The 23,515-nt window shown below is 37.0% G+C and overlaps 1 protein-coding gene across 2 annotated transcripts in view; it reads left to right on the top strand.

Moving 5' to 3' along the window:
- alk (ALK receptor tyrosine kinase) overlaps positions 1-23,515 on the top strand; it is a 391,179-nt gene that overhangs the window by 238,489 nt on the left and 129,175 nt on the right. For both annotated transcript variants that reach the window (XM_044143747.1, XM_044143746.1), the window contains exon 4: positions 3,998-4,202. In XM_044143747.1, the coding sequence (XP_043999682.1) occupies positions 3,998-4,202 (205 nt within the window). The remainder of the gene's footprint in view (positions 1-3,997; positions 4,203-23,515) is intronic.

Genomic DNA, 23,515 nt, shown 5'->3' with positions numbered 1-23,515 from the left:
CAAATACATTTTGAACGGCTTGTTTTTCTTCTTCTTTTAGCCATTCAGTTACAATTTTATTATCTGAACAAAGTCTCTAGCAGTTTGTGACACAGAATGCAAGAACAGGTCAAAAACCACAACTGATTGAATCTGTAACAGAAAAAGGTTTCCCGTGTTTTGGAAGTGAAAGACAACTTTATTTTGAGATGAAGTTATCTAGTTTCTGTTATTCTGAAGCTGGCTTTGTTTTCCAAGGCTTACATTCAAGTAATATTTTTGGAATGTGGCTGATGAGTTCAGTGTTTTATAGGCTGAGATTCTGTTTGATTTAATTTTGGAGGTCCAGGGGGAATCCAGTTCCAAAGTGAAAGAAGTACTGAATGCTGAAGAAAATGGCAGCCACTTGTTTTATGTCAAATTATCATATCTTTCAATAATAATTAGAAGATGTTGCTAAATTGTAATGTGAGGCACTGTGTAATCAACATTTACCACTCGCCTTAGTCGACTGACATTGATAAAGCTGTGCAGATAAACCTGAAACCCATTTCAGGTTTCTGATATGGGTGACATGGGGAACCGCCCAGGGCGACATCTCTTCAGGAGGCGAAATGATGAGACCTCCCTCCCCAGGTCCTCTGCCAGGGAGGTGAACGTAATGAATACGCTTAAGTAATGCACTTTTGGGAGAGGGAGTGAGGTGCAGGGGAGCCAAAGGGGTTTTTTGCCCAGGGTGACAAACAGGCTGTGTGCCAAAGCAGCGCCTCTGATCCGATGATCGAAGGCACCAAGCTCTGCTGGGCAGCAGCATCCACAGGTGGAGCTGAAGCAGAAATCTACTAATGGAATAAAACAATTTGCTGTTGAAATTTGTACCCTGTGGTAATTGCTCCAAAAACAAGTGTTTCCACTCTTTATTAAAAGCGAAACACAAGAGTTAATGGGTCTTTGCCCCCCTGCTCCAGAACCCCGCAGGCTGAGTTTTAAAACCTCCCTGTCAAATTGCTTACAGCTTTGGAAGAAAACATTTGGCCCCTGTGTTCTGCAGCCTTCACCAAACTGTCTCCACTCTCTGTTAGAGAGATGCAAATTAGGCATAACTGGAACACTCCTGAAATTGTGAAGTTATTCAGAATCTCTCAGGATAAAGGAATGTGATGTTATCAGGCCAGGATAAAAGTGGAAAAAAAAAAAAAAAACAGTTCAAGAAAAATGCAAGAACATCCACTAATGGCTTCTGATGCTTCTCCTGTTTTTATAATGACGTTCACTGACTCCTGCTTCAAACCGCATGTCAAATTCAGATTTTTCTGTTGATCAATATGCAAGAAAGTTTATAAATAAGAGAAATTTGAGCCAAGGCATTAACAGTTTTTGTACAGGAGGAATAAGCAGATTTACAGGAATGTTTCCAACATCCAACAGGGTAATGTTGACTAAGTAGAATTGTGGAAAAGTAAACTTTCCTTTGAAAAGTCATTAATATGTGTAGTGGCACCAATCTGACTTTTGTGGCACCCAGTAAAGGTTTCCACACTGATTGGTGTTAAATATTAACGCAGGTTGTTAGTGCATCAACATGATATAATCATTGACTGGCTTAAGAGTTGAGATGTTTCTAGTTAATGTTTCCAAGTGATCAAATCTTATCTTGGACACTAAATGAGAGAAACCTTGGAGCTACTGATTGTGGTCTGAAGAAGATGGACCACATTGTTACCTGAATCTTTGTTGAATGGTCTTAATTTCAAGGCACCTTAGAAAACAAACAGATACAATTAATATACAACATTATATAATCTGTAATCTATATATAATACAGAATCTTTTAGTTGCTTGAGTCTGTGGATAAGTTGCACCACTACTCTGCAGTAAAACTTTTTCCCAGATTAGTTTTTCTTTCTTAACTCCAGTGGACTCCATTAAGATAATAGAGTAAATCGGCAAGTCAGACGGGAAAGACATGACCTGCAGCAAAAGATCAAAACCTAACAGTCTAACCAAGGTCAGGTACATGGATTTATTTTTTTCAGTCTCCTAACATTTTGTGATATGTCTGGTGGTTTAAAATAAATTCTGCCACTATCATAATATATTGTTCTCCTCCAGTATCTTACACAGAAAATGGTTTCTGAAAATATTTCTGGTTTCTTAAACTATATGAATTTCATAAATCAAACAAACTTTATTTTTTTGTGTTACAGTTTCTTTAGTGTAAGGGGATGCAATATAAAACAAAGAGACAACATAAATTAAAATGAAAGAAAAACAAAAAAAAACATTTTTTTTCTGTAGCACCACCCTTCTATTATTAGCTTTTTGGAAAGGGACACTTACTCTACACAATCCACAACTTAACACTTACAATTGTAGTCAAATACTTAGAAAACTCAACTTTCGAGATATCCTAATATGTAAACACATACATAAACATAAAGTTTGAAACTATTTTCACTAAAAGGAATCACAATGCAATTCTCAGTCAAACAGTAAGCAAAATAACATTTTTTTAAAAAATATTTCATAAAAAAAATAAAATAAAAAAAAACCCATTAAAAAAGGCCATAAATGCAACAAGCAAAGGGGGGTATTTAAAAATTTTGGTGCTACAAACTGGAAAGATTAATTCTGTGAATGAGATTTACCACCAGGCAAATTTATAGATGATTGGTAAAACCGGCAAAAATCTTTTGGAAAAACAAAGAAAATAGAATAATTTTCAATGCAGCTTTTAACAGCAGCTGAGATATGTTTCTTAAATTTTAAAAGCAGTTCTGGTTTGATTAGAATGATGCCCAAGTAAAACATGACTCTTGACAAAAAGAAACTCAACTCAATTGAACAGAGAATATAGTGCTTAATTATTGCAAGCAATAATCAAAATATATTATCTGTATTGAACTGAGAAAAACTGTCATTTAACCATCAATTTATTTCTAGCCAGTTATTAAATTCTGCAATTTTGGAATCTTAAATTGAGTTACTAGAAATTAATGCAGAACTGACTGAGATGTTCTTATAATTGCCAAAACATTGGAAATGAAATCATCTTAGCATTTAAAAACAGACCTTCTGATATTTATTCATAAAATATTTTCTCTACGCAAACAAATGTACCAATGCTTGTAGACTTCTAGATGAGGTGAGCTTTGCTCAGAAGTATTAAAGCTGTACTAGTAATAATCATTGCCTACTTCGTGTATTTATTTTCTATTCTAAATATAAACATGCAAGATTCATCCAACAAAGTCTCTTTAGCAGTAAGAGATGTAGACTTTAATATTATATGACCCTGTGGAAGCTCATATTTCTATTATCCAGAGGCTAAAGTGCATTCACACAGTCTGGAAATGGAACCAATATAAAAACAGAAGAAATACATCAACCCCTTTTGGAGAGAACAATTCGGTTTTATTTCTGCGGCAGTGAGAGCATCTTATGACCTTCATACACATGCAAGGGATGAACTACAGCATCACCATGAACAGCTCCTGTGAGTCATACAAAATAGGTTTTATTTTCTGTTTCGCATGTTTTCTCCTCATCAAAAGTACTCCGCGGAGCAAATAGAAATTGCTTCTTTTTCCTTTTAACTTGAAATTCTTTGTGCTTCCACAGTCGTGCGCCTTTCTGAATCTTATCAACATCCGGCTTTATTGAGCACTATAGTTTGAAAGTCAGATAGAATTTGCTTAAAAACTTTAAAGAAAATTTGCTTTGATTTTTCACCTGCAACATATTCATTACTTTTTTTTTCCCCGTCAGAGTGCAGGATACATTGACTTTTCATGCATTTTCATAAAGGGCTACTTTGAGCAAGATTTTAAAAACGATTTTCTGCCACTCCCCATCTAAATTCTTTACAGCTTCATGTTCTTGAAATTGAAACTTTAATAAGCTTGAGGTTTGAAGAAAAGGCAAATAAGCTCTCTAAAACTTTGCCCTATTTTCTCAGTAAGACTCTTTGTTCCTAAAACAAGTTTTCACCCTGAACCTCTTTCTCGATATCTTCCAGGTCAGTTCCTCTGGGTTAACAGTTCAGCGTTTGGAGGTCCCTGGGTGATGAGCCCCTGGCTGTGGGGGAGTGAAGGGCCATGCAGCCTGGACATGGCTGTGTTTTTCCACCCCAAACAAAGCGGACAGTACACGGTTTGGGTCATAGAACGAGACAAGCCACCTGTCGCTGCCTTCTCCACCGACGCTCTGCCACGCATCACAGGGTAAGTGAGCTGGGTGGCGGGGAGTTTATCGGAAAAACGCAGTACATGTTGTACATCTGTCCAGAATCAGACTCACACAGGTTTATAATGTGGTCGAATGTAGATGTACTCTCTTGGGAAAAACTCTTTACATCCTTGCTGCGTTCGTGGGAATTCACAAGTGTAACAGCAGCAAGGTGTTGGAAGTCAAATGCACTTGATTGGCTGATCATTAGATAATTAAGTGTGGGTACACCCATCACAACAGGAGTTTTTTGTTTCAGAGAATATTGCATTGGGTTAATCACACCTATCTGAAAAATTTCCAAATTTATTTGCTTTTCATACAGGAAACTAGACCATAACAGCAAGAATGACAATATATGCCAATCTTTAACATATTATTAATGTCATTGTTATATCGCCAGTTTTTCAGAGTTTAAAATGTGCTTTCGACCGTGAATTGTTCTGACCAGAATATGGGATTTAACTGAAAACAGTGTTTTACAATGAAGGGATCAGAAATAAATAAAGTAATTTATTAAATGTGTAAAATATGAATAAAAATATGCTTGTCAGAATGGACACATCACTTTGGTGGGCTGATTTAAAGGTTTTTAAAGATTACAGTGCTACACTTCAAATAGTTCTTACTTTAACGATGTGGACGTATATTGTAGGTGAGGGTTCCAATAATCAATTATTGCGCTGACATTACTCTTTTTTTTTTTTTTTTTATTCTGAACTAATCCCTTATTAGCACCATATCTGTGTTCCTCTTTTTGGGCTTTTCATTGAGATGTGAGTCTGACCTTTTCTCTTTGTTAAGATGAATGTGCTTTAGATTATAGCTTGTAAATCAGCTGTTACATTCTTGTTTCATGCAGTTTTTGTGTGTAATCTCCAGCAGCATCGGACTCAACTGGAATGTCATGCTCTGTGCATGTCCTGTCTCTTTAAGCGTTGGTTTGCTGGAGAGAATGCTCATTAACATTTATGTGGTTATGCAAGCGTTCAGGCCTCTGTATGCTGTTATGGGAGAGTAGCAGGGATGCGCTCATTATGCCTGTGACGAATTAGACTGTGCATTGTGTTGGCTCTCATTTGTAGTCAGCCACAGCCGCCCACCCACACCATCTCTGCCAGCCGGAAACTCACTCGAACACATTTCTGCTCCGATGGGAGGATGCCTGATTCATAAAAAATATAGATGAAAACAAAAGCCAGGAGAGCCGCTTGCACACCGTAGAAGTAAAGGTTTGGGTTGCATTATACACATTATAACATGGTGTATAATGCAAAAAAGGCAATTGTACATAATCATCCATCCGCCCCTAATTTATTAGTGTCTGTCTGCAGGATATGGTGTCAAGGTGAGATAGTTGCTAATCAAGAGAACAGCTAATGGAGTAAATTTCTAACTCCAAATACAGCATATCTGTCTGATCAGGTATCTTGCTTATCTGCTCATCTTTTTCAATATGTTACAAAGTCAAAGTCCACAATAAAGCGAATGAGAATGTTTTCATTGTGCTAGTATGCTTTGAAATTACTTTCTGACGCTTTTCTGCAAATAGGAATTAAATATAACTTGATATGGCTGTGTTTCACTTTTATATAATTAAAAATAAAGTTCTAGCACAACTGTACAAATTCTTGCATTGCTGTAATAAATTTAAACTTTTACATGTCACTGTTTATTTGTTCTGACACGCTAAAATGTACAGAAAATGAAAGCACATTTCTCCTTCATCTCCCCTCCAAACAGCCTGCAGCCTGTCACAGTCTGCCAGCAGAGCATACTGTGTGAATGTTGTTTGTCCCAGAGGCAGCCAGTGGCAGAGTAAAAAGTAAATCACCTGCTGCTCCCTCAGGTTAGACGGGATCCTTTAAATTTTTTACATTTTAAATATTGTTTTGAGCGTTTGTGTCAACAGCTTTGCACATTACTCATGCAGCCAGTAATGTGTTGCTGTAATAACGCATTACATGAACAGGATTTTATGTAATAAAAATCCTGTTCATGGATTTTTTTACATTATTACATGTAATAATGTAAAAGATTTTACATTATTACATGTAATAATGTAAAGGCTATGCTTTACATTATTCAGAAAATCCAGAAAGTGCTCAACTGCCCCCTCACACCTGCAAGCATGTGCATCAATGCACTCACACAAATAACTTGCTAATTTATCTGTATAAGGTTGATCCGAGACAAATAAAAAAGGAAGTTAGGGCAAATAAAAAAGGGAATCCAGGAAAGATTCCCCGTTGGTGTTTTTAGTTAAGTGATATTAAATCTTTAGCTGAGGCTTTGAAAGACGCAAACATTCTTGAATGCACAGTTCTGCCGTTATCTATAATAATGTATGGAATAACTAGACTCGAAAAAGATAAAAATAACTATGTATGAGCTGTAGCTAGGTGAATATTTTTTCATTAAACCAGCATTTCTTATAGATATATTCCCTCTTCATACTGAGACCAGGAGGCAGATGCAGCATGCCGAATCAAATGTTACGTGCAAATTGGAGTATAGAGTAAGAAAAGTGCCAAATAGGGAACAACAAGGCAGATGGGAAGGTCTGGCAGCCCCCCTGCCCCGATTGCCTCTTTCTGCACCATTTTGTAATGTGCTTCAGTTTTTTAGCTGATTCAAACAGGAAAAAACTTTGCATGAGGAGAATGATTGGTAATCTTTATCCTTTCTATAGTTATTTAATATGTGCACTTTAGAGTAATTAGCCAATGTTTTACAAAAAATCTCGACCTGCCATCTGTCATTTGAGCCCTAACTCCCTTTTTTATTTGTCTCTGATCAACCATATACAAATAAATTACCGTAGCAAGTTATGTGGGTGAGTGCATTGATGCACATACTTGCAGGTGTGAGGGGGCAGTTGAGCACTTTCACAAACAGCTCTTCACATTTTCACTGTGGGAGAAATTATTTAGCTCTATGTTGCCCTGTATTATCCATAAGTTTAAGGCCAATAAAATGAAACCAAGAAACACTTCTTGTCTACCAAAGCAAGAGGATTATCTTTCAGTTGATATGGGGCCTGTGGGGTGCCGTTTAGTTTTAAACTGCTCATAAATGTTCAGCTTATTGTTTTTTTGAAGGCGCTCTATGTCAAAAGATTGGTTCTGTCCCTTTAAGAGTCAGTTTTAGCAACAGAAAGTTTATCGAATGCTGCCAAAATACATTCAGTCAGTTTTGAAGCAGGACCAGGGCTGGAACGGCTACTGGAGCATCTAGTAGTTAATGTATATAACATCGGTGTGTGCAAATCTCCACATGTGTAATATGCCTGTATGTAGCAGGTCAATGAGAGAACCATTAACATATTATATATTGCAACTGAAATATCATGTGGTGTCTGATTTATGAGAGAGGTGACTGAAGGTTCACGCAGTGGCAGAATAATGTTCTCCAGCGCCTCCACGCCTCATCATAGACGCCGTATCTCTCCCTGCTTCATTTAGTGTAGTGTTACCTCACACAGCGTCCACCACTACACATCCAGAGGAACATACAGAATAAGGAAGAGCTTGCTCATCATTTGCTCCTGCAATCATTTACTCCTCTCCAGCACTGCATGCACCAAATGCTCTCACTTCCAGGGTGCATCAGTGTGAGGCATAATGTGATGAGTTTTTGGTGTGAAGACCTTGAATGCACTTCAGCGTCGGAGTGGAAAGAGGTTGACATCATTTAAAACACGGCAGTGTAGCAGTATCTTCCCAAAAAGTGATCAATAGCTCCTTTAATGCGCAGGGAAGGAGGCATTGGAGGAGGCAAATGTTATTGCTAAAGTACAGTAGGAGCATTATAAGTGATAAATGATTACAATACTCCCTCCAACACATCCTTGAATATTAAAGAAAGGTTGACTCTCGACCTGCACACCTATTGGGAAGACTCCCATTTTGCTCGCACCTTTTGGGAGTTAAAATACTCCCAAACAATAGCATTACACTAACCCTTCCTTGATCTGCACTTCACACTTGTATTTGCTACAGATCTTGAAATATTTGTCACATATTTTCCTCACTTTAATTTTATGTTTTGTGAAAACATATTTACCCTTTTACAGATGTTTTTTATTTTTGCTAATTGTCAAACCAATTTGTTTCAAATTATCCAATACATTCTAATATCAAAGAAAACTAGGTAAAAAATAACTTTTAGTGAGTTAATTTGTTTATCTTCACTAAATACTGCCAAACCTGTAAGCCTGTTTAACAACATTTTGACAGAATACTTTGATGTGGAGAAATTAATAAACACATAGGAAACAAGGTTACAGATATATCCAAATCTTTCAGATCTTTCTGTCTGAAAATAGCTACAAAGGGCTGTCTGACGTTTTAAAACTCAATGAATCTCAGTGAAGAACACAAATCACAAATGAACAATGAACAGTACTCAACCTTTCCAGGAGTGACCGATCTACCCAAATTATTCCAGGAGCACGTCTTCATCCAGGTAACCACAAAAGAGATAAAATGACTGAGAATTCATGGTTCAAGAGACAGGCACATCTGACCTTGAAAGAAGATTGTCCAAGAAAATCCTGAAGAAGCATGTCTAGTCAACTATTCAGAAGCTTAATCTCAACACACTTGTGTTATACAGTAAAACAGTGATACAAAACAGTTCACCTCAGAATTACCTGACAAATGAAGGTTTTAAAGCGAACTAGGATAAGAATAGACCTAAATCCAGTGGCCCTAAACAGGCTGTTTAGGCTTGAAAACCTTCTTTTAATCTTTAGTAGATGAAATCAATCATGATCTGAATACGTCACAGTACTGAAGCTATTTTATCCTTTTTAATGATTTACCAAACACCTAAAACGAAACCCCTTGATAAATTGTGAGTACAACAATTTAATGAAGGTATTTAAAAACCTGTCTAAAAGAAAAGCTACAACATTCCCCTGACAATTGGTGTCCCACACAATGGAGACAAACTGCTTGTAACAAAATGAAGCTGTGTGTTAATTTCACATTAAGCCAGCTATAATCCTAAGAAGTATGAAGGATTACCACTGCCCACATCTTCATTTTTCAATTTACACGTTCATAAATGAAACCAGATGTACTGTAGCTTCACTGACATCACGTCTTTGCAGTGGTCCAATACTAAACACTGCAGCTTAAATGCAAAAGAGAATTAGTGGAAACAGAACCCAGCTGCAGTTTAAATGTGCTTGTTTGATGCCTTTCAATTTAAATGTGCGTATAAAATGGGGAAAATAAGTTTTTGGTGAATAATTTTCCCACTTACAAAGAATGAAGAGGCCTGTACCTGTTATGGTAGGTAGATCTCAACTGGGAGGGACTTCTTACTTGTCCTGGCTAGATGTTCTGGTCATTGCCATGTTGGAACACCCATCCATTACCCATCTTTAATGCTCTTACTGGGAGGAAGGAGACTGTTTCCCCAATTCTTGCAATAAATGACCCCATCCATCCTCTCCTCAAAATATAGTCAACCTTCCCCTTTGTAGAAAAGCATCCAAAGCATGATGTTTCCACCCCTGCTTCACGGTTGGCATCGTACTCATCCTATTTCATCATTTAACCACATTGAGTTGAGTTTACATGAGGATGTTCTGTTTTGGTCTGATCTGACCTCATGACCTTCTCCCTTGCCTCCTTTGGATAATTCAGATCATAGTTAGCAACCCTCACAGGTGTACAGATGCAGGTGTTTAACATCTTTTAGAAAATTACGTGTATCTTTCCCTCTCTCCTATGAATCCCTATAAAATAAATGCCACTGCAACAATTTCGTAGTTACTTTTTAAACTTGATCAGAGAGTGATAATCCAACATTCCTCTTTTCCACAAGGCACATGTCCAACATCTGTGGTTTAATTTTATGGGTAGCAAACTGAGAATACTAAAGGCAGGATTTAATGACAAGTTTAGAATCCCCAGGTATTTTAGAGCACGTTTTGAGTATCCAACGTGTTCAGTTTTGATCCTCAATGGAAACATTTGTATTGTTCAGTCTACATGTAGGAAAGACTAGAGAACATGCAATGTAATGGTAGTGGATGTTTGTTAAACCCAGCAGATTGCAGAAGTAGACAATTGTTTGAATTGTGTTGCTGATTTTGCAGCATTCCCTCATACTGAACATGCATATGGCAACAGTGGTGAGGAAAAACTCTTCTTGCAGGAGGAAAGCTGCACAAAGAAGCACAGTATGAGCGGCCATCTTCCATGAGCGACTGGGAAGAAAAAGCTGACACAAAAAAAGCCCTGGAAGCCCTGATCCCAGAGTATTTTCTATGTTAAATAAATCAAATTAATGGCAGTAGTAGCACCTACAGGCTTCATTTAGTAGAATATCCCAACTTAGTAGATTCTGAGCTGGTTTTAAGAACTATAAAATGATCTCTGGTCAAGCACATACTCTTTGCTTTGGCTAAGAGTATGTGCCAGAATGTGCCAGTATTGGTTTTCAGAGTGCTGAAATTTTTCATCAATTTGTCTGTCACTCTTGTCTGACAGACAAGAGTGTTTTCTTTAGAAGGAAAACGTTAAGTTGTTGACAGCAGTAGCGTAACCGTTGTACCTCTTCAGAAAGGTGTCACAGCTCCTTCTTTTATAATAAAATAGCAATTTTATTATTATAAAAGAAACCATGTAGGCAGGGAGCACAAGTGAGTGAATAAAAACTTCAGCTACTAGAGAAATTATTTTTTTATTGACTGAAACAAAAACAAGTTTTATGAAATTTTGTTTTTAAAGCAATTAAGTGTCATTTTAGCCCACATACACCCAGAATCTTGAGAACTAAGAATAAGGCCTCAATGAAATCACCTGAATTATAATGTTGTTCTTGTGTGAAATGTTTATCTTCACTACTAAGTCAGACTGAAGTGATTCTCTGTGAAACAACACGCAGTCATTCTGCAAAGTTTCCAACAACCGTGCTTTTTATGAATCCTTCAGAGCTAAACTAGCATGAGAGAGATGGGTCACCTCAAGGCTCTCTCCCTGGTCAATCTCTGCATCCATCCCTGGCATGGATGGTCTCCACTCTTCTGCTTAATGCTCGCCAGCGCTGACCTCCACCTCTCTGCAGAGAGCGGTCGCTGCAGGGCCACTCTGATGGGAACTGTTTTGCTCTGAATCTGGGAGCGCTGCCAGTAAGAGGACTGCAATTGTGAGGGATCATTAGGAGAAGAGTCCCCTTAGAACTCAGATTTTCGTTTCATTTCCTTTCCTGTCGAACATGAATGGACTTGTGTATTATGGTGAAACACTTTCTGTCTTCTAACCAAACATTTTTACAAAAGGTTTCTATTTTTTTCAGATTTCTGGATGAGTGATATCAACATAGTTCCCGGGTTCCCACAAAGTTTGGAAAAGTCTGGAGTTTTTGGGGTAATTTCATAAGTTAAGGACAAGGTGTGAGTAATGTGTGAAGCTGACTGAGGCATGGGGCAATAGAGCCAAAGGTAAAGACAGGTCGTGATGTGTTATAGTCTGAGCATAAAGGAGAAGTTGATCTGTTGTGAGGAATCACGAGACATGTGTCTTGCAAGGCTGTGCAGACCAGTTTTATTAGTTACATTTCTGTCACAGTTAGCGTGACAGAAATGACGGCAGTCAGAAGATCACAAAACCACAAAGAGGAACAAAACACAGTAAAATGGGGTCAATGGATAATGGCCTTTACTTGTATAGTGGTTTATCAAGTTGAGAGAACCCCAAAGCACCTCACACTACACTTAATTAAGCAAGTTAAGTTCCCAGACAGCAGAGGCATAGTTATGGGTTAGAGTTGTTTTGGAAAACCCTCAGTAAAAATGTGCTCAAAGGGTCTAAGAATGATTTTAAAAAAAAGAAAAAACTTTTTTTTAACTTAAGAGTCTGTTAAAAGTAGCAAACGGTCAACAGCAGACACAGGAATCTGTTAGCATCAAGTGGATGCCTGAGTTGTACCTGGTTGAGATCTGAAGTCGAATTTTAAGCTAATTTTTCTTTGGATCTTTAGATATCAGTAAGTTGTTGCATAACTCAAGCTTGGTCTTTCTGCACCACTTTGCTTAGTTGTATGTACAATAGTGAATTGAGAACAGCCTAATGAATTAAAAGGACAATCCCTTCTGCTCTAATGATGATCTGCGTTATACTAAAGAGGTGAGAAAAGGATTTCATTGTGATATAATCTTGTTTTGGTATGTTTGCCATGAGGGATTAGTCTTACAAAACAGAGCGATGAACACCTCCAAAGCAGGGAAAAAGAAAAAGCTTTGCATTTTTGTTTAGATTTCACGGCTTGACATCCTCCTTCTCATGTATTTGTCTCCTGAGTAGCCTTCTCTGCTATTTTCCTGTTTCAAATGTAAATGAGAGTTGTTCTCAGCAATGGCTACATGCTGTTCCTGCTGGCTTTTATAGCAGCTGTCAGAGAAAGGAAAGGAGACAGCAGCATTATTTTCACTGACTAATACATTCTGCTTCACAACATCAGTGGCAGAAAAAAAATGAAATTTTAGAAATGCAGGTACAGTGCAAGGAGCGCTATGAAATGTGAAAGAGAGGTGACTTCTGATGTCTGCTGGTTTCAGATCTGTTTTCCTTTTCAACACATTAAAATATTAAACAACATCTCAGGAGGTTTTTGTACAAACAGCCCTGTTTCCAGGACCGTTGTAGCAGTAATACTTGCAAATCAGTCATCAGCACAGAATAACTTTATTTTATACTAGAATAGCGACCCTGTTATTACGGGTTTGTTCAGATCTCAAATGTGTCAGTTAATCAGAATTTCCCAAAGTCATTAAATCTTCATCTGAACCTTTGATCATTGTTTAAAGAGAAAGCGATCACTCTGTATGCAAACTTTTGATTTTGAAGATGCCAATAAATACATTTCTGCTACCCTCTCTTTTGTTATTGTGGCATTTAGCAAAAATAAAATATTTTGGCTATTCTACTTCACTTAAACCAGCAGAAGTTTAATCTGATTTAACTTTAGACAGTGAGGAAAAAAACCCAGAAACATTTGTTTCATTTAATTTCCACTCAAACTTTTTCAGTAGGAGCCATACTACTAAATTAGATTATTTAATGCTTACGTCTCTTTCTTTCTACATACATTTACTCTTATATCCATAGTTTCGTAATCTTGCAGCCACGTTCTGGTGAGAGGTAATGATGGGGCCTTGTCTATTGCAAAGGAAATGAAACATTCCCCGCTTCATATAGGTGCTGCGTTGAAAAAAATGAGGCTTACCACAGATGAGTTCCATCTTGTCATCTTCCGCTTGAATACTCAACACTCCTTTTCTTCTCATGCACTCTTCATCTCGTGTCTTCTTCTCCACAGAAAGATTATATAAGTTTTTGTGGTTTTTATTCCCTGACTCTCTCTTGCTCTCATATTTCTCCTCTTATCTATAGATTTCTCATCATATTCTCCCAAAGTTGTCCTCTTTTCTGATACCCAAAGTTTTGTATAAGTCTGAAGGAAAGGATGTCTGAGAAAAGTAGTTTTAGCTTTTACTTTTGATAGATGTGTGAAAATGATAAAGCTGCATTTTTTTTTATTTTTTATTTAGCACCACAATCATGAGAGCCTCTTCCTTTGATGGTTGTTTTGTAAAGCATGGTTGGAACAGAGATTTGTTTGGCCCTTCTTCTGAAACGCATTTTCCAAATAACCTATCAAGTCTTTCTGTTTTGAAACCAGTCACGTTAAAAAAATTAAGAAAAATTGGGTCACTGGTGGATTTAGGACATTTAGTATTTAGCTTAACTATTGTGATAGTTGCTTCATATGTTATCTTTATGTATGCTTGATAAGTTTCACAAAAATTCAGTAAGGATGGAAAGAGCTGGTTTATTTTTGACAGGTTGATATCTTGCAACTTTCTGGCATTTTCATCAAAATCTAAATGTCTTCTGAGAGAAAAAACAGCCTGCATTTATCTGAAGTTTTCCTCATCATGAGGTAAAATGTCTTCGTCTGAGAAACTTTATAAATTTGCAGCAGAAATCAGCAGAGACTCTAGAAGGAGGTATTAGGAACATTTGTTATATAAACAACACCGTTAAAATACAAAGTGGGGTTTTTTTCACAAGTTTATCAGTTAAATTAAATGTCTGAGAGAAAGCATAGCTTTTGTCCTGGTAATATACCTGAAACTTAAATGTAATGAGTGTGATTACTTTGATAAAACAAGCAAAACCTTCCCTGACAAATGTGGAACAAGATTGATAAATACTGCTAGCCTCAAAGCTATGCAGGAATTACAAGCATGATGGGCCTCTTGGACATTATTTGGCGCCACAATTTTCATAAGTTACTTGAACTTCTTTAGTTGAGTCAACTAAACAAATGACTGCATTACCCTGGTCTCTGGAGGGACTTGCATCTCTTCTGCCTTGGAACAACTTTTGAATCCCCTAGAAAGAGCTGTGAACTCTGATAAGATGTCTGGATTTTAATCATTTTCCTTTTACCTTCATTACCCAGTCTCAGATGGGAAGATGATGGATGGATCAATTTTCTGCATCATCTCTGTTTAACAGATGGGTCAGTATTGGCTTTCAGAGTGCTGAAATTTTTCATCAAATTTTATATTCACTCAGTCATGTTGTCACCCGCCCCTGTTAGTTTTCCAGTTTAATTCATTTTAATCCTGTCACAGAATTTTAATGATTGTTTATTTAATTTTTTTTTTCTAGTAGTTTCTGTTGGAACTGCAGTTCCTCATTTGCCACCTGGTGTTCTCAAAACATCTTCATGTTACCTCAGTTGTCTACAGTTGTCCCGCCTAATAATATCATACATTAGTGTATATTCTCTTGAAAATTATTGTCAAAAATCAATTCATTTAAGTAAAGTTCTTAAGTCAGAGATAATCAGCATATCTGACTTAAATAATAAACCACTTCAGTACATCACTTTCATTTAATTCAATTATGTTTCTGTAAAACAAGAAAGGAATCATTATCAGCTTAACTCTGTAATCAAAATCACAGTTTATCCCTTGTGTAAGAAAACAGGCAACATTAATGTCTGCCTTTTGTCTTTGGGCCTTTCAATATTATTCAAAGTGCACTTACTTTGTCTTTGTACAAATAAGGGCGACTCTCACCGATTTCAACAATCCTTAATTAATTTAGGAACTCTTCCTACCTAATATTTAATGGATTTAGTTTCTTCATGTTAAGCTAGGATAAAAAAGTAAATTGAGTATTATTCAGGAGCATTCAGAAAATGTGACCAAAAACAACTGATACTAAAACAGTTACATTTACGTGTCTGCTTTTTTCTTGTCTTGGCTTCACTGCCTCCCTGTTTGTTGAAATCTGGCGAGATATCAACTCAATCCAATATGCCTTTTTCTAAAAGTGTAATATTTTCTATGTTTTTATTGTGAAGCAGAATAAACAAACAGATGTAGTGAAGGATCAGTTTGACAATCTGTGCTGTTCTCTTGCAGCCTGGAAACATGACAGAAGTTTGATTTGCATACAACATCGACAAAAGTCTGTCATCCTTTTGACTTTGACTCTCTCTAACATTTGTTTTGCATCAGAAATATTGGACAGTTTATCGGAGCTGCAAAGCATGTTGGCAGGAAGCAAGCTGCCAAGTGCTGCACCAAAGAGGCACTCCACTAGAAACACAATCCTCAGTACAAGTGTTGCAGTGATGTTACGAATCCGTTTGAACAGTTTGGGGTGTCATCATGCTGGCCACATGAAAGTGGGCATCTATCCACATTCAAATGAACCAAAATATAACAACAAAGATGTCAGCTAGATGGTTGAATTCACTTCTATTGTTTGGCGATTAAATGGTTATATTGATCTTTTTTACCATTAAAAACTCCCAAGGCTGTTTTTCAAAGATGTTAGTGAGTTTCATGCATCCATTTGCAAGATAATAACAATGCAATAAAATCTATAAAATCCAGAAAAAATACATTTACAAAGTTACAAAAGTACAGTTGAGCCTGTCAGCCGTAATTATAAATTCTTCTAAACATTTGGACTAATTCAGACAAGAAGCTTTTGTCTTGCAATCGTCTTCTGATTTGTTCTTTTGTCTTTCACAGTTTTGAAGACTGACAAAGTGAAATGAGCCTGTGTGCCATGTCCTATTTATTCCACATGTAAACAGAAATAAATATTCTTAAAAATGTTTTAAATATAGTATAAATAACTAAAATGCTAGGGGTATACGTAATTTACAGGACTTCTCAGCCATTGTAGAAAACAGATTCTTCTAAACCCCTATTCTGACAAGATTAGTTTTACATAGGGACCCCATGCTATTTGGAATAATTGTGGAGATTGTCTGTGTTGTTAGTCAATGAGTAATTTATAAATTAAAAATTCCCCCTCAAAATACCTACTTTATTTAGCTGAACTCCTGTCATAATATTCATCCAATGACAACAGGAATCTATGTGATTTGGTCAGAAATGGGCGCAATCCGATGTGTAGGTTAAGAATGGAGGTTTCATTGACCTGTACTGAAAAACTTTTTGATCCCGGGCCATAAAAACCCTATCGACCCATAATATACGGCATCAGGGTGAATGGGTGAAAAAAGGAGCAAAATTAGCACTAGACTCATCTGTTTGTATCCTTTTGTTACCAGCTGTTATGCAGCTGACTAGCACTGGCAGATGCTATGCAATACGCAGCACGTTAACATCAGATGTCCATAAATGTCAGTAAAATCTCAGGCTCTGGTCATCCTGTTTGCATGCGCCACATAAAATAAGACGTTGTTGAGTAATTTATTTATTACATTGGGTTCCCAAATAATGGTAATACTATGTGAATAGGGCTTTAATGTGGCATTTTTTTCCCCTAGAAGACTAAAAGTACTTACATAAAAAATATCTCCTTTTGGAACTTTCAGTAATCAAATCAAATTTGAATGGATTTTAAGGCTCTATAAACAGCTGTATCTTAAGTTCACTTGCTAATGAAAATAGATTGTTTGAGTAGATGTCGCTTTACATCATAATTTATTTTTATTATATTTTAGCCTGGAATTGAAGCTACCAATAAAGCTTTTTATTTAGAAATTTAACTTAATTTACTGTCTAGGATTGAGTTTGAAGCACGAGTTCACATTCATGCCATCAGTGCAAGAATTTTTGCATAATAGCAAAAGCATGCCATGTTTGTGGTCACACTTCTTTTATTCAATTTTCCAGTTTGGTATTTCTACAGGCAGTAAAAACAGTGGCTGGTTAAATTGTGCATCATTGCTCCTGGGAGTAATTTTGTTGCCAGCAAACAACCTCCAATGCAAGAGACTTTACTGTTATTCTCGGTGGATAATAGCCACTGCATATCTGTCAATCATCATGCTGTGTCTGATTCGTCAAAGGTGGGACATCATCTCAATTTGTGTGACAGGGCAGAAGAGGCTAAAATTCTGTTCGGTTTCCACAGTGCCATTACTCTCGTCTTGTTTGCTAGTCAGGATCAAGGTGACCAATGCATCTGAAACCAGACGTTTACATAAAAAGACATACACTTTTTTCTTCACTGTCTGAAATGAAATTATTCTAAGCTTTTCTTAGAATTACCAAAATTATTTCTATTTGCAAGATGCCACCACAATGAAGGCAAAAATAAGTCTTAGGTTTATTTATGAATTTCTTCAACGTTCATCCTTGGGAACAATTTCCAGATGCTTGAAGGTACCATGTTTATCTGTTCAAATAATTATACACAACTAGCATTACATGACTTTATGGAAATGTCCACATCTCATGGCGCTCATCCCTGTATCCCAGAGATTACTGTGTTTTGGACTGAAACTTCTGACTTCAAGTGTATATTTAATACTGTAAAGTTCTTGTTCTTCCATAGTGTGAACATATAGATCTTTTAATGCGTTATTCTACTGCTGAGGCAGTTGTTGTACAGTATACTGCTCTCTTCTCTACCTTCAGTCAGTGCAGAACAGCTAAGTCAGCCTGACGTCGGATAACTAGCGCAGTTAGACATAACAAGCCCGACTATTTCTGACATGAAGAGTTCTGCTTTGGTCTCAAAGTGTTTTTTCTCAATGCTTCCCTCTTTCCTTCTGCTCCACAAAAAGGTCAAATCTATCAAACGTTAAACCAGACTCAGCAGGTGGTGAATTCTCAGAGGTTCTCCGGATGAAGCCTTGATAGCTGTTTGACGGAGAAAATGATGCCTGCATCCTGGTTAGCCTTTTTAACTCACTCTCTAGGCTTGAAGTCTTGTTTTTCTTATCCAAGCACATTGTCAGAATCCAAAAAGCTTTTCTCCCTCCATTCATCAGATATTTTCTCAGGACATAAATCATAATTTATATTCAGTGTTGGTAGAAAATTGAATTCAGTCATTCATACTCATTCGCAAACTAATGCGCGGTGGTCAAAATTACGGTATCCAAATAGCATACTTAAACCATAAGCTAAAGCACATTCTTTACCATCAAGTAAATATTTATAACTAATGTAAGATTAAATAAAATGTGAACATAAAGAAATAAACAAATAGTATTAAGATGGAAAATAATTAATATAGAGAAAGATATGTGAAATCTAATGAGAGAAAATGAAAAAGTATCTTTTAGCCTGGTATATAAGTGCTCCGTCTTAAAGGTTACTGAAGACAGATGCTCTAGTATGTAAATAACAAACTGCATTTGCATAAATTCAATATAAAACAGAATAACAGATCATTTGTATTGGTGAACCGATACGACATCAAACTCTGTAACGTTTAGCATATTTCTTCTATAGAACGGATTCTCTTCACATTTCCACAATACTGAAAACTGCACATTTCATAGTTACACAACCTTTTAAGCCAGTTGACCTAACCAAAATGTATTTTAAATCAAAGGGTAAACAACATTTACCTGACGTTTCAGGTAAGTTTCAGTAGAAGTTTCAACAATTTAACTAAAAGGAAGATGCACTTTCAAAGCTAGATTTTTTTTAAAACCCAGTATATAATTAATGAAAAATAAATTTGTTATAATTAATACCCCGAACCAGAATGTGACCGGAGCTTCCAAAACAAATGAACCACTAAACACACACAAAACTATGCAATCCCTCCATCCATTTCTTCTCACTTATCCAAGATTTGGTTGCATGGGCAACAGGTCCAGGAAGAGAACCCCAGAGACCCCTTCCTTAGCAACATCCCCTGAGAGGCGACCAGAGGGCGTCTTGATCAGATCCCCAAACCACCTCACCTGGCGCCTTTTGATGAGAAGATCAGCAGCTATACTTTGAGATCCCTGTAGATGATGGGGCTCGTCACCCCGTCTTTCCCCAGAGGAAGCTCATTTCGGCCGCTTATATCAGAAATCTTTTCGCGATGATTCATATCTCATGACCGTCGGTGAGGGTCAGAACGTGGCCGGACCAGTAAATTGATGGCTTTGTTTTATTTGGTGAGCTCTTTCTTCACCACAACAGACCAGGCCGGTGCCAACATTGCTCCAGAGGAATTTCCAATATGTCTGTTTCATTCAAAACAACAGACTCATGATTCTGTAATTGAAATAAAACTCACCTCTAATAATTTATTAAATATTTTTTGTGATTGTTTTGGTTCCATAACTTCAGGTAGCTTATGCATCCTTGAATATGTATGTTTATGTAAATTTTCTAACTTTGAAGATCCTCTTTTTACCACTTGTTTATATAATCTTCCAGAACTAAAATTAACGTCCAGCTGTTGTTGCTCACGGTACTGAGGCGTTTCTCTAGATATGCACAAACAAACTCATATTTGGAAAGGAAACAGATGGTTGTTATAGCCCTCTCTTCCTGAGGGTTGATTTCCCACATATAGCTGCCATTCACGCTGCCCTCACACATATCTTCATTATCTCCAAGCGCTCAATTGCCCCTCTGGAAAACGGCCTCTGAAATTGCCGTTTCTGCCAGCTGCAAAACCACACGTGCACAAAGCGATTCTCTTCTCCTCCTTTATTTACCACAAAATAAATAGATAAAAGGTTTGCAAATAGAATAAGCATAATTAGTTCTTACCAAATGGTGCTTGTTATTTAATCATGCCTATAATTAAATTATTATAGTATACAAGAGGCGATGTTGAAAAACATGAGATGTGTGACTGTGGTCGCTGTTAAACCTTAATGATGAAGCACATCTGTTGGCAGGGGTCCTAAAGTATGGGTATAAAGTGAGCTATAATTATTCTCAAAAATATGTATGCTGTCAGGTGAAGGCCATTTGCAGGCCAGAGATAACAAGTGAGGCAAAACACATTAACTATAAGTTACAAAATAAAAAGTTCTGCATCACAAGTTTTTTTCCCCTCAAAACTTCATAAACTCAGTAAATTTTGACCAGAGATGCCATCAAATCAAGATTGAAATTCAAAGTGTGAGTGTAAGTGATGTTGTTTCAAGGTTTGCAGCCAGACGCTGCATTTCTTCTACAAGTCTGTTGTTGAGAGTGTCACCCCTTCTGCCGTCATCTGTTGGGGAAGCAGAATCAGAACCAGGGATCCAGAAAGAATCAGAATGCCTTTATTATCATTGTACAGAAGCTCAATCAGAATATATACAGACTCAAAACCCTAATAGAGAAGGCTGCTTCTGTTCTGGGAACGACTTTTAACTTCCCTACATTTCCTTTTAAATTGTATTAACTTTTGACTTTAACTCCCCATAATTTTACATCTTTCTCCCACAGTTATGGTGTGAAATGGTTTTTTTTTTCTTCTTTGAGACAGTATTTTATGCAGGAATAATGTGACAAATTAAGATGATACTTGCGTCATGTAGCCCTCCTGCTAACTGTAATATTGAGTTTAAAGTGCCCAGGTTAAACATGTTTCAACTTGGTCACTCCTAGCTCATTGAACAGTTAATCCTTCATCTATCCCATAACATAAAAGCCTGACATGTCTCCTTGTACCACTGGGCTGAGTTGAACTGCATTGGTGTTCTTTTAACTTCAGAAAACTGATATGTATAATCTTTTGTACAAATGTCACACAGAGATGAACATGATTAATTTATGTGACGAGTTTGCAGAGGTGCCTTGCATTCAAGTAAATGACAAACTCTCTAGGCAAATGTGCATGCCATTTCATGTGGTGAAAGAGTGAGCAGAACGCTAGTAAGTGATGGTAGTAAGTGATGGATCACGCAGTTCTGTTGCAATAATGAGAGGTTTGTCCTTTTTTCATGCAAAAATGATTTCACTCGACTCTGATTAAACTAAAAATGCAATTTCAGATTGATAATGTTACATATGTTCATGCAGATTGACTGTATTTCTTAATGTGTTATCCATATTAAGTAATAAGGAAATTCAAATCAATAAGGAAAGTTGATTTGAATTCCATTATTCATACACAGAGTAATTTAAAATATTTTAGAAGAAGTACAGGAACACAAGTAAAGTTTACATTAAAGTATCAGTCACATTAAAAACAACATCCTAACTCAACACAAATAAACTGATAAGACTGGTTGCTGGTCCAAACTCTTCGAATTGAATTTGAACCAGTCTAGCATAACATCAGACAATCACATTCATTCTTATTGTCTGATGTGATGAACTGCGTTGAATTGAAAGAAGTTCAAGTGCTTCTGAAATATTAGAACTTTCTTTATCTGAAGGTCACAATCTTGGAATTAATTCCTCTTGTACCAAGGATTTCTTTGAGTTTTCTTGTTGAACTTTTGAAGAGAAAAAAACCTGAAACCGTTGCGGAGTTCTTCTCTTTCTAAAACTTGACTTTCTGTCCACGTCTGTCCTCTGTGCCCTTATGTTCATTTAAGGGGTTCGTGATGAAGGGATTCAGTACACGTGGCAACAAAAACATTTTCTCTCTGATGCAAGCTTTAATGGTGCCTCAAATATTTAATGTGAATTTTTTCACTTGAAATTCACAAGGCTAAAATTGGCTGTGATTTGCACACTCCAAAATATATGCTGCACTTGCATTAGTTATTTAATGAAGGCTTACTGTTTTTTTTCCTCTTAGTCATAAATAGATTTTTTTTACTTCACTTTCTTATAAATTTTCACCCAAATCAGTGTAAGTTTGCAAATTCATTAAATCTCATTCAACGAGATTTTTCAACATTTGTCAGGAATCAACTAAACCTGACTCTACCTACATGACAGTATTTCAGATGTCCCAGTTTTCTTGCTTATACTGCTTTGTGTGGAAACATGTTTTCACACAAATGGCGCCAAAGAGTCGAGAGATGAGTCAGAAATACCAGCTTGATTTTGCTGCCAAATTTATCTCGAGCAGCATGAAAGATGAACAGGAGTGCGCCAACAAGCTCAGGTCAGGTTTTGAGGAGGTTGATTACTGACTTATAGATGCACAGAGAAGCTTGTTTCAAAAGGCCAACCAGAGCAGTCGATGCTGCAGCCCACTGGAATTTATCACTGTATACTGGAGGGCCTGAATACCACTGATCATATTTCGCCTTGGGTGAAAGGAAGACAGGATATCGTAAATGTACAACTTCAAAAATATTTAGTGATTGTATAAATGTGGGACGAAATTGTTCAATCCGGTAATAAAAGAGATTTTTTTCTGGCTTTTAAATCTCATCCTCTACATTCAAAAGCTCCCAACTTCATTAACATTGTTGCTTCTGAGGAAGGGGCTAATCTCATCAGCTTCGCTCGTTTTTTTGTCTTTCTCCCCTGGGAGCTTCTTTCTCCTAGAAACTTTGGTTGTAGTTCTGCAAATTTGTGCACTTTTGTTCAGTTTGCCTCCAACTGACTTGGAACAAAGTAAAGGGATCAAAGCGTGGTTTAATCTTAAATCCCTGCAACTGAAGTTATTTCAGTAGATTTGGGTAAGATAGACGCCAGCCATCCTTGTATGAGGATATTGTTCATTTCTGTGCCAGATCAGATCTGTGCAGATGGATCAAAGCGATGAGCGGAAACTCGTTATTCTTTGAGCGTGAACTGTGTAGTTTTATTTACAGCATGTTGATGAGATGTCCCAGTTTGTGAGGGAACTGGATGACGGCGTTTAACGTAAAGAATCGTGTAACTGGGTTAGACGGTTCAAGGACTGTGAAAATTGGAAGAAATTACAGGGAGAGGAATATTAGAAGGGGTTTGGGTTGGTTAAAATGTAGATCCTTCTGTTGAGGAGGTACAGTTTACTCATGTACCTCCTTGACACCACAACCCCTGGGGATCAATTTTACCCCCTGAGTTTTCAACCTTCGGCTCCGTTTTTAATTTGACGTCCTGTGGCTCTTACTTCATGACTCTTACTGCTATGGTTGGTTTTGACATCTCCTCAATTATAGGATATTT

Source organism: Gambusia affinis, linkage group LG16 (genome assembly GCF_019740435.1).
Source record: "Gambusia affinis linkage group LG16, SWU_Gaff_1.0, whole genome shotgun sequence".
Classification (NCBI taxonomy): Eukaryota; Metazoa; Chordata; class Actinopteri; order Cyprinodontiformes; family Poeciliidae; genus Gambusia; species Gambusia affinis.
The sequence above is the reverse complement of the archived record's forward strand: the minus strand, read 5'-3'. Positions and strand labels throughout refer to the sequence as shown.